Raw genomic sequence first — 16316 nt, 5'->3', positions numbered from 1 at the left:
TGATGTATAAATAAATAAATATATGTTTTTATTATTAATAAAACATACTTATAATACATGAACGATATATTATACTCCAAGGAGTTATGAAAAAAACTCATTTGGGAGGGTACATAAAGAAAAAAAAAAGTGACTATTCATAATATCAGTTAATATAATCAAAAATAGTAAGAAAACATAATATTAGAAACATAAAACACAGTATTATACACTATTTATATAAATTATATTACTAACCATCGCTAACAAAAAGATTTAAGTAATATTTTTTAATTGCAACACTTTTGGATTTGCTATTCAACTTTTCGTTTTTCAGTTCATCGGGCAGTTAAGTAAATTGGGAATGGCCAATATTTTCCAGAAACTTTTTGCCGAACTTCGTCGAGCGAAATTTAGATTCATGGAGTTTCGTGTATTGTGGTTGTAAATATCATGATTAAATGTGTATTTTAAATTTGTGTGAGCAGAAAAGTTTATGATATTCAAAATAGTGTTGGTGATGTCATGCAGTGCCATACCTTGAAAGGAAGTATTTTTGTATGTCGGTAAATAATATCCTTGGCATGGAAATCCCATTTCAGTCCAAGAATGTTTCTCAGAGCTCTGTTCTGAAGAACTTATATCTCCGAGATCTGATCTGATCTGAGTTTCTTGATCATTTTTTGTTACATGAAGGTAAGATGATCAGTCTAACGCTTCAGGTGGCAGTCCGGGGACTATGAAATATTCTAGTGCAAAAACACTTCTTTAAATAAAAATTTCATGGCAACCATGTCGGGAATCGAATCCGAGACCTCTTGCATGGTAGGTAAAGGCGCTGACCACTACACCACAAAGCCGGCAATTGTGTGATAAAGTACACTGATAACATTATACTAAATAACGTTATTTGATTTGACATGGTGTGTTTTGTAATACGTGTGAACATAGTTGCACACTACAAGATGAACAAATAAATAAATGAAAAAGTTGACTTATGTGATTGTTCCTTCCGCCCATAGATCTATACATTTAGATTTGAAATCTTGAATAAAGAAAACCAGAATTTTACTTTTAATTTAAACAAAAAATTATCATATAGCGTATCGATATCAAGGTCAGAATACACAAGACATGGTTGAGAACTATCATGACGTATGCTGTGGAATGCGAGCTGGCACTGTTCGTATCAAAGGGCTACTTAGGACTGCTGAAATGAAGGTCTTAAGGTCCATTGCTGGAAAAACGCTCTGAGACCATGTGGACAGGATGAGCAGTGACAGACTTGTGTACGCTGCAGCCAATAAAATCCCATTTGGACAACGTCCGCCTGGAAGACCACCCGAGGGAGGGACAGTTGGACCTCATCACCTCAGGAGAATAAATAGTTTTCTGTACCAAAGATCTTAGGATCTCTTAAAAGATGATAAAGAAGAAAAAAATATATACCTTATAATAATATTTAGAGCGTAACATCAGCACAATTTCTTTCTTCCAAACAATATTTTCAATGTGTCCAAACGTTTGTAAACAAAGAATAGATTATAATATATTACATACCAATCTTGATAACTCCTTAAATGGTGGTACCCAATCCTTGCCTACAAACATTTGGACATATTCAAAATATTGTTGATTCAACCAACTGGTCTATGAAGAAGTAAAACAATTCAAATGCATTTTCATGTGTTGCCTAATAGGTAAAATAATCCAGTCAGATGAATCTCACCCACATCAATAAGTTTCGGCTCTTTTACTTTACTAAATTAAGGTCAACAGATGGAAGACTTTTTCGTGGAAATAAGTTGTTGGGATTTTTCAGTTTTACGCATGGTAACCCTAGCTCGACCCCAACGTACCGAGGGTAAGGCCTATTTCAGACGGATCGTACAAATCCACAAGGCATGGTCGAAGTACCTAAGGTGGATTGATTTTTATTGTTTTTCTTTTCGAATCGGGTTGTGGTCCCGTGGCTAGTGATGGGAATCACGGATCAGAGGTCAGAGGTTCGAACCCCACTCTACCCCAACTTGATTTCTATTTTCTAATAGCGAGTTATTTACATATATCCGCCCCGTACTGTAGTAGTTGGCGCGTCCGCCTACCATGCTTGAGGTTCGATCCCTGGGAAGGTCGACATGATATATTGATTACAAAGCTGGCTCTACACCGCAACATTTCATGTTTCTGGTACCTTCATCATCATCATAAACTCGACAGTCCTGTGTGGGTCTTGGCTGAATCCATTAGTCTCCTCCACTCCTGCCGGTCTGCTGCCCTTCCTCTCCAGTTCCTTACTTCCAACGTTGTCGTATCCGCACTGACGCAGTCCATCTATTTGCATTTTGGGCCTTCCTGGTCTTTGTCATCCTCGTGGCAAAAAGAGAGTTTTGCGTTTTATGGGGGTTTTCGTCGTCCATTCTAATTACATGACCAGCCCCCCTCAAGCGCCCCACCTTGATGGAGTTGATTACATCGGGCGCCCCATAGATTTCATACAGCTCCCTATTGTAGCGACGACGCCAATGTTTGTTTTCTCTTACAGGGGCACAGATAACTCTGAGAATTTGCTTTCGAAAGCTGCAACGGATAGGCTGATCACCTTACCTTTATGTAACTGTTTTTTTTATTATTTTTAAGCCAATCAACAGGCTTTAGTAAGCCCTAATAGATTGGCATTAATGAGTAATACTTAATCTAAACATTCTTAAAATCTACTTAAATTAACAAAGTGTATAATTAACAAAAGGTTTGTATGTATGTATATAGCATAATCTAGGCGGAAATGACAAGTGTGACATCGCGAGTCGGGAGAGATAACATCGCTTGCTTCTTAAATCCCTGCCCTTGCTGTAAAAACACATTGACAGTACCGTTTAATGAGATTTCGTTCACTGTTATGAGGATCCTCGGCAGAGGGGAAAAGAATCCGATGTTAGTTTTATAATTTCCCACAGCAAAGACAGGATCGGTACGCAAGTTACGGCGAGGTACATTAAGGTTTATCTGAGCAAGGATATCATGGGCATCTATGCAGTTAGATATTAACTTGTGCAATAATATCGAACCAGCCAAAATCCGACGATCATAATGGTTGATTATGAAAGTATTTCAGTATTTATTATTTATTAGTAACTGATGATCGATATACGCTGCATTTAGTGTAATAATACAGTGTCATACGCACCACTGGGTACAGAAAGAGAGATGATGATAACATGTTTCCTAAATACAAAAAAAGAAAGATACGCTGAAATGGAATACCGCAGAATATGCAGTGCCCTATGGACTACTTAGTGTAGAAAATTATGGTGATGGAAAAAAGTCAAAACCGTTCCACTGTAAAAGATTGCGGTAAGACCGTGCCGCGTGTGCTTGTGCGACCTCACGAGGTTTACGAGGGGTAGGAACTCATCGTGCAAATGGATTATTCTGGGCTCAGGGCACGTCCAAAGGTGGACATAAAACACTAACAGGACTGAATCCACATTAAACATGGAAACGCTCCTTTAATGCCAACTGAACTGTTCACTGCTCAGTACTTACTCGGTTTGAGCAAATTGTATCGAGATTATCGGTACGCAATAATCTCAAAAGGTGAATGGAAAAATGTACCAATACATGGAATCATGTATTTATTCATTATTTTACAATTTATGTTTAAATGTTCCCACTGGGGTGCCGCGGGCAATATTTAACATAATTTTGGAAACTCTCTAAATACGTATATGTTTTTTTTTTACGCATGTTTGAGTTTACTGTTTACCATGTTGACGTGCCATATATTTGTTTTTTATTATAATTATTATTACTGTTGGGTTTCTGATCATATATAATATTTGTGATGACATAATTTTAAATTGTACATTGGTGGATTTATTTCCAAATGGCAACTTCTTCCAACCAACTGATGATGATTTCACTAAATAGAGGTATTATTTAGTAATTTAACTTTTTATTTTATTTTTGTTTTATTGCTCAAAAAACTTTTTTTTTTTACGTACTAATTAAGTATTAATTATTGTATTATTATTATCTAGTTATTCTCAACTTTACTGTGTTTTATTTATTTTATTTATTTATTTATTTATTCACACTTTTTATCAAAATACAATTCCATATTCACGTTTTATATTTATATTTAGTACATAAGATTTTCTCGTGATTATTGCTATCTTTATTTATAAATGCTATGTTTCTTTTTAACTTTTTGTATTATATGTTTACTAAATTGTTTAGTTTTAATTATTCTATTATTTCATACTATGTATTACGTGATTATTGTGCACTGCTGTGATTATTTCTGTAAATTATTATTTTTTTTGTAAAAGGTTCTTTGAACTTTTGATGTATAAATAAATAAATATACTCATGTGGATGTGTTAACTAATTGCTCGTTCTATTCAACACAGTACTTTTAGTCCCATGGACTTATGTCTCAAATAATGTGTAATAAACTGCATTTAAATAAATAAATAAATTAAACGATATTTTAGTTTAAACATTTCGTCGTTGCGCCGCCAATATTTTTTAACATTGTAAAATAAATTACGGAGATTAATGAAACAATACACCGTTTTGTACAGTTTTGATGATGGTTTTTTTTTTCTTTTTTTTTCATTGATAACAAAAAGAAAAATACGTAATTTCATTTAGAAATAATATTTGAGTATTTTTTATTGAAACAAAGTCGTGTAATCTTAATGAGAAAACAAAAATATTTTTAAAAAAAAGAAAAATCACGTAACAGATATTCCCGGCGCAACGACGACGATAATATATCCTATATTTTTAAAAACAATTTTGCCTGATCGACTCGTCAATCTGTGCGCAACCCACCTCCATTATCCATTTCTAGATAGCAACTTTAAGTGTGAGTACTCTAAGAGTAATAACACGCCACTGGCTAGAGTCGCCAATAGGGAGAAAAACGACTACATGAATATTAACTACGAGCTACATATTACAGCAATACAATGGGCCGTAGAGGTACTCTGGTCGAGAATTGCAAGCAAAAACCAAAACCGTCTGTTGCACGTTTGTTGTTTAACTAAAAACTAAACCAAAAATTTGGAACGCTTTTGTTCTATGCAATAGAGCTAAAGGGCTAGTTATTTAGTGAATTATTACTCTGAGGAGTACTTGCTAATTGAACGTAGTTATGCAGAAAGCAGCCAGCCATAGAAAAGTAAAACCGAGATAACAGCACGTTTATGAAATGATGGAATAATAAAAAAATCTACATATTAGTTGGAATGTTGAAATGATAAACAATGAATACATTAGTTTTTTTATATATTAAAAAGAAGAATCTAATTATGTATTTGAAAAGTTTTCATGATTTTCAAAATACAATAAGATTTTTCTAGTGGTGTGGGTGTTCACTGCAAATTGAGAAATATTGTTTTTGTGATCGACACCATTTTCATAAGGTGATTATTAGAGTATTTTGTATGAAAACGGTCTGGCTGTTTTTAGCAGAACATAGAATCGACCTTACTGCATCCGATGACATTAATGTCTCTATTTTTCTAAATTGTGGACTGGCTGCTTTTTGCATAACTACGTTAAATTGTTCTTATGAACAATGGAAGTAAGTTGTATTAATCGAGAAATAGACCAATCCTATTTAACCTAAAGTCGTAATAATTTATAATGAGGAAGTTAAATCATCGTAATCATTTCCCTATCCGCACCCAGTGGGCGTAGGGCACTGCATTGGTACTCCAACTGCAGCGCATGTGGATAAATTTAATTTAATGGAAGGTAAGGTGATCGATCAGTCTTACACTCCACGGCCGCGTTTACAATGGGATGTCAAAGACGTCCTTCATCATGACGGTATAATTGAAGATAAATTCTCCCGAGCGATTACGAAGATACACTACCGACCCCCTACCTTCAAGTTTTGGGTAGGCACATCGATATGTACCGAGGGGACGCGTACGCCACGATACACATATCTACGCACTAAAATGACATACCTTCATTATGATGTCATAGTTGAAGATAAATTCTCCCGAACTATTGCTAAGATACACCACCGATGCTCAATCTTCAAGTTTTGAGGTAGGTACATCGATGTGTAACGACGGGTTTAGTACCCCCCGGTACACATATCTACTCAAAAGTGACAAAAATTTTGTTCCGCCGAGCAATTTTTGCTTTCATTACAATTTATTTAATGTTTTAATCGTTCTGAAGTGGCCAGTTCTTTTCTTAAAAGCCTATATAAAATACGAGAATGAAATAAATAAATATTGAGTAGAATTAAATTCTGACATTACTGTTGGTTTGAATCTGAACGGCTAGATACTACCCTATTAGCATATAAGAGTATATAGCCGTAAAAGCATTGCCACCATAAAAAAATAAATTTAGTTATTATATTAGTTTCATCTATTTTACTGATATCTTCCTGAGTTTACATATCGAGATGTCAAAAAAGCCGGCTTTGTAATACCTCGGTAGATAAATACAGATAAAAGTCAAGCATACCGTTTTGGTAATTGTCAAAAGTCAAAAAATTACGTATTAACGTATTGTCGTATTAAACGTATTAACAAACAATGACATAAACAATGACCTAACTATGTTGACTAAATGGACAAACACAAACTTACTTACACTTAATGAAAAAAAAAATGCAATATTATCCATTTTGAAACTAGAAAAAAATGTCATAAAGTAGATGCTTACATAAATAATGAACGACTTACTGAAATTGAACATGTTAAATACTTAGGACTAACAATAGACAGACAATTAACATGGACAATTCATATCAACAAACAATAAGCAAAGTGGCGACATTATCGAGTCTTTTTTTAAAAATCAAAAATTTTATTCCAAAAACGGAAAAAATTCTAATGTATGAAGCCTATGTAAAAACTAAAATTTGTTATACGCAACTACTATGGGGAGCAGGAAATCAAAATGACATAAACAGACTACAAAGACAACAAAATAAAATATTAAAGTTAGTATATGACCTTCCCTATTTAACTGCAACTAGAGAACTTTTTAAACAAACTAAGCAATTAAATATAACTGAACTCTTTCAACTAGAATCATTAAAATTTATCCATAAATTAGCCACTAATGTAATTGTAGACGAAGAACTAAAACTTAAAAAATTGTAGTCAACATGGACATAATACGAGAATATCAGACAAATACCATATACAACTTTCTAAAGCAAGACAAGGACAATCAAGACTAATGAACCAGGGACTGAAATTATACAAGACAAACTACCATACAAAACTAAAAAAAGACTCACAAACTTTTCAATAGATGTAAAAAATATTATTTTGAACAACAGAGTATAAATGAAAAATGTATATATTATTTTATGTAAAATGAATGTAATAATCCGTAAGGGTTTAAAAATAAATTTTCAAATAAAAAAAAATATAAAAAAAATAATAATTTAAAAAAAATCTTGTTTAAGCAAACACCTTTGGCTTGAATTGGGATTTATTTGAGTTTATAATCGCCTTGAAGTGGCCACGCTTTATCACAGAAGCCTATTTAAAGTACGAATGAGAACTATTTTAATTCATTAAGGAACACGGAGTCAATTTTCGGCGTCATTTACTGGTTGGATTCGATCATATGACGTCGAGATGATAAGTCGGTAGAACTCGGCGTGTACCGATGAAGATAGCATTTGTAACTGCCCCCAGGTACCGGTCCAGGGACAATGAAATATTACTGAGAAAAAACATTTAAATCCACCTTCAAAACCAATATTTCACGTCTACTCTGCCAGGGAAGCGAACCCAGGACCTCAAACACCAACCACTGCTCTATGAGGCGGTTATATTAAAGCCGTCTATTTCCTTTTTTCAGGATTATTACCTTAGACACACTTGGCACACGTCCAGGGTTCTAGGTCTTTTTCACACACAGAACTGTATTATTTATCCGCCCGGACACGGAATAATAAAACAATAATTTTAGTGGCACTGCAAAAAAGTTTATTACACACGAGTACAATGACTTTTCTCGTAAAAATTCTGTCTTTTTGAGTTATGCTCTATTTTATTGGATGTGATATTTCGATTTCGAGGCCATTTTCAAATTGCCGTAGCATAAAATGGCCATCAAGTTGTGGTATAGAGGGGTTCGAACCTCGGACCTCTGATCCCGAGTCCGCGACGCTACCAAGAAACCACAACCCGGCCGCTTCATGAAAAATAGTTCTGGACAAATTTTCAAAATTAATTTTAAAACGTGGAATATTGCATTTCAGCACAAGACAAATACCTAACTCTATCACCATGAATGCATTTCCCGATTGTATTTTTATTGATAAAAACACAACGAACACATGAGATTAAACTCAGGTTCGTGGAGATACCATCGGATAAATCAGTATTATTTATGTGCATGATTCGAAGAGTCTAATGGACGCAGTAAAAATAATATAAAGACATTGCTAGTTCTACAAGGGTATGATATGGCCATCTCAGTTGTCCAGATCCGTGAGATATGGCTTAGTCGAGTCACACGCAGATATCAATATATTATCCAATATGCCCCCGGCCTAAGTGCAAAAACGCCGAATCAAATTTCTGAAAAATGAACATCAGTATTCTGCAAACTTCCGCTGCAGGACGGCCCAGCGGAGTGATTTATCCCGCCTACCAATGGCGAATTAAAATGCGCAAAAAGAGCGGCGACAGGACCTTTCAAGCACGTGCGAAATGGTCAAATCTTTTGTCAATTGTCCAACCTTTTCTTTAGCTTCCCATATGAAACAGCGCCGCAATAAAAAACGCAATCGTTTGTAGCTTCACACACAATAACAGGGCAATGAAAAGGTAATAATCTAATAAGTAAAATAAATTAGTGTGTGACGAAGGAATCAAATACATATAATTAACAAATTATACAAGTTCATGCTGAGACACCATGCTGAGATACCAGCTGAGACAGATTTAATGCGTACGCAAAAATTTGCCAGTTGATGCCGCCCGTCAATTAATAAATGCGTTTGTAGTGTCTAGAGTCGATTATTGTAATGGTATCTACGCAGGTCTACCGATGAATAAAATGACTCGCCTACAGGCTTGTATTAAATGCCGCAGCGAGACTTATTTTTGGAATCTATAAATTCAGTCATATCACTCCACTACTTCGGGAATTGCACTGGCTACGTTTTCCACAGCGGGTGAAATACAAACTCTGTTGGCTTATGTATAAGTCACTGAACAACTCTGCTCCAGAATATCTAAGGGAACTCTGCATTAGAGATGAACTAGCTGACAGACGTCTTACGCTTAGATCAGCTACATCTATGTCGAAAGGAAAAGTTATTATACCTCTACGCAAACAGCGCACTAAATTCGGCGAACGTGCATTTGCGGTCGCAGGCCCTACGGCATGGAATGCTCTCCCAGCAGAAATCCGAAACTGTGAGAGTGAAGTTTAATAAACAGAGATCATTAACAAAATATTAACTTAATAGTTAGTCTTCTTTATTTATTCTCTAATGTAAAAACATATCAAAAAAGTATACCGTTAAGTGTCCTCGGCACGGGTAACCCCAGTGAGGACACATAATTTTTATTATTTATTATAGTTTGTAAGAGAAAAATATGAATAAATAAATGTTTCTCTAATATAAATTAATATTTGTTAAATAATTTGTTTATATAATTAAAATGTATTAATTGTAATTCATGTAAGCAATATACACCATAATCTTACAGTGTTTTTACTGTTTGTCTTTTCATAACTTTTTGTTTGTTTTTTATAATTTCAAAAAATATTTTGAATTATTATTGTAATTTATATTTGTTTTTCGTCAGGATGTAAGAAATTGCTAGTGGCAATAAGTCCGCTATTTAACCGTGTATGCCTTTGCTTTATTTTTCTTTAATAAAGTTTTTTTTATTTTTATAATGATAAGTTTGTGCCAGTGAAAAATAAGAATATTTTAGTGGTATTTAGTGACTATCGCCGACCGCTACATGTCAAAAAATTTATCGGCCTCATTTAACCGGACCTCTGGATCTCGAACACTCAGAAAATTCCATCCTTAAGGCCTCACAATGTATTTATTGTTGTTCGGTGCGACCGAAAAGTCGGTAATAAAAAAGAATCTGTTACTCAAAATAATGCTATCACAATGACATTATCGACAGAATCAAGAAAGGGGTGCTGCGTTGGTTTCGACATGTAGAGCGAATGGACAGCGAAAGAACGGCTAAAAGGACTACGATGCTGGATGTTGATGGATGCAGAAAACGAGAAAGACCGAGAAAGACATGGCACGATCAAGTCCATCAAATACTTGAAGATGGACATGTCAAAAGTAGGAAAAATCGGCGTGCGTGCATGAGAAGATGTATGAATGTAGAGGAAGCGAGGTCTGTATGCCAAGATAGAGTGATATGGCGTTCTATCCTCTCTGCCTACCCCTACGGGCAAACGGCGAGATGGTTTGTTTGTTTTGTTTGTTTCAAATTCTTATGACCAAATAAGGTTGGTAAGCGATCGTAATGTAATAGAGAATAATCTGTTATTGAAACTAATGCTACCAGTACCATTTATTGTCGACGACCTGAAGCCGGCAATGCTTTGCTATTGAGAGATTTGAGTACATACTCGTTTATGGATTAAATAAGCACAATCGAAAGTTTGATATTTATTATAGTATTTACTCCAAATTAGATTTGTACGTATACATTATTATTTTTGTGTTTCAGCTTACATAAATTTTAAGGACAGAGAATTTCGATAAATAGGTATTTGAAAATTGTTTTCCTGTCACTGCCATGCAAATGCCTCCTCGATACTGTAGCAAAAAAGACAACTGCATGTCAGACTTTTTGTTAGTATAAACAAAATCGACGTTTCGTTGTCACGTTTTCCGCACCTCAAAACTGAACCGATTTTGTTATTGTTTAGACAGAGTATAAGAATAAAATTTTCTGTATTGGTACGTTTTGCGTTTTCCGAAAACAGATATATTTGTATACCGTGCACTCGAAGACAGCAGATAAAACTGTGCTTTTTTACGGGTTTGGATGATTCTAGTTCCCATAATAAACCTTTTTTATAAAAACTAAACGAAAATAGGTTTACAAGTATGTCTAAAAAAATAATAAAATCGGATCAGTTTTGAGGTGCGGAAAACGGGACAACGAAACGTCGATTTTGTATATTCTAACAACAAGGTCTGACATGCAGTTATCTTTTTCGCACAGTATCGGGTAGGCATCTGCAAGACAGTGACGGGAAAACAATTTTCGAATACCTATTTATCGAAATTCTCTGTCCTCACAATTTATGTAAATTGAAACACAAAAATAATAATGTATGCGTACATTTGGGGATTTTTATTGACGCTAACCTCAACTGGAGAAAGCACATTGATTATCTAGTGGGTAGAGTAAGAAAACGTAGAGTACTATGTGCTTGTAACGTTACGTAAAATACTGTCTATGATAGACATACTTTGTGTATATTATGGACTCTGTAATTCTGTTTTGGCCTACAGATGTGCCGGTTGGGGAGGAGCTGCTAGGACTATATTAGACCCACTAGTAAAAGCTCAAAAAACTGTTTTGAGAGTTATTCTAAAAATGCCATATAGGCCCCCGAGAGAAGAGTTGTTTAAAACTGTACGAGTTCTTGATGTATGGTAATCTAATATAAGAAAAAAATTGATTGAAACCCATAAACACTGGGATACCCTAGACAGCGTACACCATGCACACGAAACACGATTTTTTGTGAGGAATGACTTAATGATGCCTAGAGCGCGTGTAGCGGTGTTTCAAACTATCGGGTTGTGGTCCTGTGGCTAGTGTCTCGGACTCACGGACCAAAGTTCCGCGATTCGAATCCCACTTTACCCCAACTTGATTCCATTTTCTAATAGTGAGTTATTTACAACTCGTTGAAAATGGCCCTCAAAATCAAATATTTGGGTAAATCATAAGACCGCAAATATTTCTTTAAAAAAAAAAGAAAAAAAAAAGATCTTTTATTTTCACGGGACCAAAGCTATATATCTGGAAAAACGAAAGTAAACCATGTTTTGGGAAAAAAATTGACAAATGGTTGATAGACATGGGAAGCAAAGAGTCAGAAAATTTAGTGACAGTTATAACTTAATTTGTACCTATGTGTTATATCCATACGTATATATTATGTACATATTTATTATATTATATACATACTTATTTATTACATTCATACTTAATATATCCGTGTACACTACGAACCTATATATTTTTTTTTTTGCCGCAACATATCGGTTCCTTAGAACAGGCATTGCCTATTGAGAAACCGATAGATCCTCTCAAGTATTCCGCTATACCGCACTCCTTCGCTTGCTTGATTTATCCTAAGTGTTTAAGTAAAATATTTGTTTGTAATTTGGCTTATGTGATTTTTCTAATATTTAAATAAATAAAAATAAATATCTAATTTGGAGTATATACAATAATTGAAATCAAACTTTTGATTGTGTTAATTTAATCTAATGTACGTAAGAGCATGTACTCAAATCTAGCAATAGAAAAGCATTGCCGGATTCAGCTCGTAGATTATAATGGTAGGTATAATTTTTAAACGGTCACTATTCTACGGAATTAAAAATGAAACAGATTCGTTGAAGTTCGCCTCTCAAAATTTTAATGACTACAATGACACTATTTAAAAACAAAGCAAATACTCGTAGATACTCACCAGCGAAGGAAAGCACGGTGGCCGTGGAGAGCATTGCGCCGTGGGCGCCAACAGCCAGGCAGCGGTAGTGGCCGACGTCCTGCCCGCGCCGTCCGCCGAACTTCTTGAAGTGCAGCGAGCCGTCCTCGAGCACGTGGCGCTTGCTGCCGTTGGCCGGCAGCTCCGTCCCGTTGTGGAACCACACGTAGCTCACGGGCTCCGGCGGCGGCGGCGGCGGCGCTGGCGCCGGCGTGGGCTTGGGCTTCTTCGCCTCCAGTCGCTTCGTCTCGGGCTTTTTCTTCTTCCCGCGCCGCTTCTTCGCCGCCTCCTCCTCCTGCCTCCGCTCCGGGAAGCCGTCCGCGACGTCGTCGTCGTACGCGCCGCGCCCCGCGTCCGGGTACAGCTCGATCTCCTCCGTCCCGGCCGCGAGCTCGCTGTCGTCGTTGCTGTCGTAGTAGAAGTCCTCCTCCTTGAGGACGACCAGCGGGGGCGGCGGCGCCGGCGGCGCTGGGGGCGCGGCGCCGTACGCCGCGCCGATGTCCAGCATGTTGGAGTGCTTGGGCTTGCTGGCCGCTGCCGAGCGGGGGTCGGGGGCGGGGCATGCGAGGCGCAGGGCCGCCCCCCGCACGGCCGCCCGCGCCCCCGCCCCCGTGCCGACTCCTCCGCCTGCCCAAACTGAAACAGAAGGAAACGAACGTTAATCATATTGAACGAACGCCTTTATACCTACATATCGCACATCCGATAAAATGGAGACATAACTCAAAAAAATATAATTTCAGCTAAGTGTAGAGAATAAATCATTTAAAAAATCTCATACGCTAAAAAATGACATAATTCTAGCTTTACGATTTACCAGCTCGATGGTTGTATGACACACTTACAATAACACTCATTTAAAGGCTGCCGTTCTCAAACAGTGTCATATTTGAGCTATTTTCTTTATGACAATCGAGATTTTAACTAGACAAATATAAATATGTATATTACGACACATCGGCATCGCTTCAAAGGGGGAAAAGAAAAACAATAAATTCAATGAAAAATACGTGGTTTAATTTATTTTTTTGGCTCTCCTGGAAATTATGCTTTTTCGAGTTATGACTCTATTTTATCGGATGTGGGATATAATATATCACAGAGGAAGATATTTTCATTAGGATAATTAGGCCGGGATTAATTAGGATCAATGGTCGGTAAACTTCCATTCAAATCAAAAATGAATTACCCAATAAATTTCGATACAAAACTAAAAATGTTTTTTAACGAATGTAACTGTTAAGGATAACAGAAGCGATAATTAATTAGGGGTACATTCTCTTCAAACGATTTCATAATGCAAACTTACTAAAACAAAACGAGCAAATTTACGTTGTTTTGTATTTTAAAGCCTACTACTTGTCCCGCATATCTGTAGCTCCCCCCTGTGCCACCAATTTCACTTTCCCTCTCACCGCGCCCTGTGACCCTGCGGGGGAATAGGGAAATTCACTAATGCAAGGGTTTAGCGGACAGAACTTTCCGAGCGGCAACTAAATTGTATACATTTATATGCTAAGGTATTTACGCCATCAGCTCAAAGCTCATTACGGAGAAGGAATTTATTTGTTAGATGACATATTCGCGAATGTCAAATTCCTAAATTTTTTTCAAAAAACAGTTGATAGTGAACAGGTACATCAAAATTACAAGGTGTTTTTTCGTTACTCTTTAGGAAGTATTTGGTAATAATTTTTCTTGTATTCTTTTATAATATGCATGCTTCCACTTTCCATTATGTTATCCCAACTCAACACAGGGATCTCGGCCTCATAGAGTTGGGTATACGATATTTTTTTTGTAACATGTATCTTTATATGAATAAATAAAATGAATATAACAAATATAATAAATACAATAAAATTAAATAAATACATTTTTTAATTAATCAGAAAATAAACCAACGTATCGTGTGTGAGTAGACATCTTTTGTATATACAGTAAAACTACGACTATCGGGATTAATGAGTGCCAGATTTTATTGCTTTTGAAATAATACAGCGAATTGGAATCACATTAAAACCTTACTTAATTAAACATGTCCAGCAAAGTGAATCGCACAATTAAATAAAAAAAAAAAAAAAAATCCTTTATTTTTAATTTCTTGATACCGATCTGGATATTTGGCAATCCGGATGACTGGATAAACGGAGTTCTACTGTTCTTGTGTTTTGGATTTATTATGTTAATATTCTTAAGTTTCTTTCTAAATATGTAAGTATTTCATTAAAATTTTGGTTATTTTTTTGGTTTCCTATGATTTTTAAAACTCACGTGTTTTAGACAGGTCAACAGGATAGGGCCTATTCACTTTATTATTAATATTATTTTATTTAAATAAGCAAAAAATTACGATAATAATGTTTTTTTTACCGTGAGACGTCCTACAAATTTTCTACAATGTTTTAAAATACGCATATTTAGAAATACCTGAAAACGAGACGTCTCGCGCCCCGGGGACAAACTACGTTATCGCCCAATACTAGTACGCATTTGTTTGTTAGAAGCGCACTCAGCGGGCATGACGCGTGGCGTTAAAGTGACGTGACGCCAACTTTGAGACGCTTTGTATGTACTCGTCTTTAAACTAGAAAATTATGTAGAATCGTAAAACTCCGCTCTAAATATTTAATATTTTTTCAACATTATTCCTGATTTGCGAAAATACCCTTTTGCTGGCCCAGCTATATTTTGTTATGTATGTGTCCCTGTGAGTGTAGCCAGTAATTTATTATTATTCCAAAACATAAATACATGAGTCAATTATTTATAAACTGATTTTTAAAAATCTAAAGTTCCAAAAGATATGGCAACTTACTGATTTCCTTCAGATAACATTCTTGCGTAATCTAATCTTACGTATGTTGCATGTTATTTGGTTTGACATATAATTTCCCTATATCTACATACAGTTATATAGGTATTTTCAGACTTAATCGACGCTATTTTCCATGTTAACATTATGGAGTTGACTACCGCACTACAAAAGCCGAAACATTAATTGACACAAAGATTTTCAGTGTTATTATGTTTCAGGAAGCAGAACCTTTTCCGTAAATTAAAATTGAAGTTCACATTTTGTCTGATGATATTACGCAGAGGAGGAAAGCTTCGTTTACATAACTTACTCGAGATGTGGACTAACTTAACCCTTCGATACTGATAAAGGGAAGAATAATTCGGGGTGTTTCACAGTACTAATCCGAAAGGCAAACTTTGAGCAACACGACTCGGATATCTCAGATGGCTTAGTGAGTAAAGACACAAGGATTTCCACTTCATAAGCCTGTTTCTCTACCACCGGGAATAAGAAATAGACAATAAGCAATATTTATTTACATATGAATTTAATCAGTGGAAAATGTTTTAGGAATTTTGTACACGAACTACAACATTTTTCTGACGTGTGGGTATTTAATTTAAGATTGCGAATTTCTAATAAAAACTTAAACACTAAATATTTTTTTTATTTTTTTTAAATGATAAAAACGACATAATTACAGTACATAAATAAGGTCACGTATCTTTATTTTATGATAAATTATTAAAGTTATTTTTTTTTATTTCTCAATGAAATCGCTTTCTTTATGTAAAAATGTAAAAATATAAAA

General features: G+C 35.5%; 1 protein-coding gene across 1 annotated transcript in view; it reads right to left on the bottom strand.

Annotated features, from left to right (window-relative positions):
• LOC148275059 (protogenin B-like) overlaps nucleotides 1-13341 on the bottom strand; it is a gene marked incomplete at its 5' end in the record, with an annotated part of 37456 nt that extends 24115 nt beyond the window's left edge. The window contains one exon of the mRNA XM_088236205.1: nucleotides 12688-13341. Coding sequence (XP_088092331.1) covers nucleotides 12688-13341 — 654 coding nt within the window. The remainder of the gene's footprint in view (nucleotides 1-12687) is intronic.
• Between the last annotated feature and the right edge of the window lie 2975 nt (nucleotides 13342-16316).

The sequence above is a fragment of the Micrasema longulum genome, unplaced genomic scaffold (genome assembly GCF_059751315.1).
Source record: "Micrasema longulum isolate JH-2025_06_02 unplaced genomic scaffold, ASM5975131v1 h1tg001520l, whole genome shotgun sequence".
Lineage (NCBI taxonomy): Eukaryota > Metazoa > Arthropoda > Insecta > Trichoptera > Brachycentridae > Micrasema > Micrasema longulum.
Note: the sequence above shows the minus strand (reverse complement) of the source record. Positions and strands in the feature narration are given on the sequence as shown.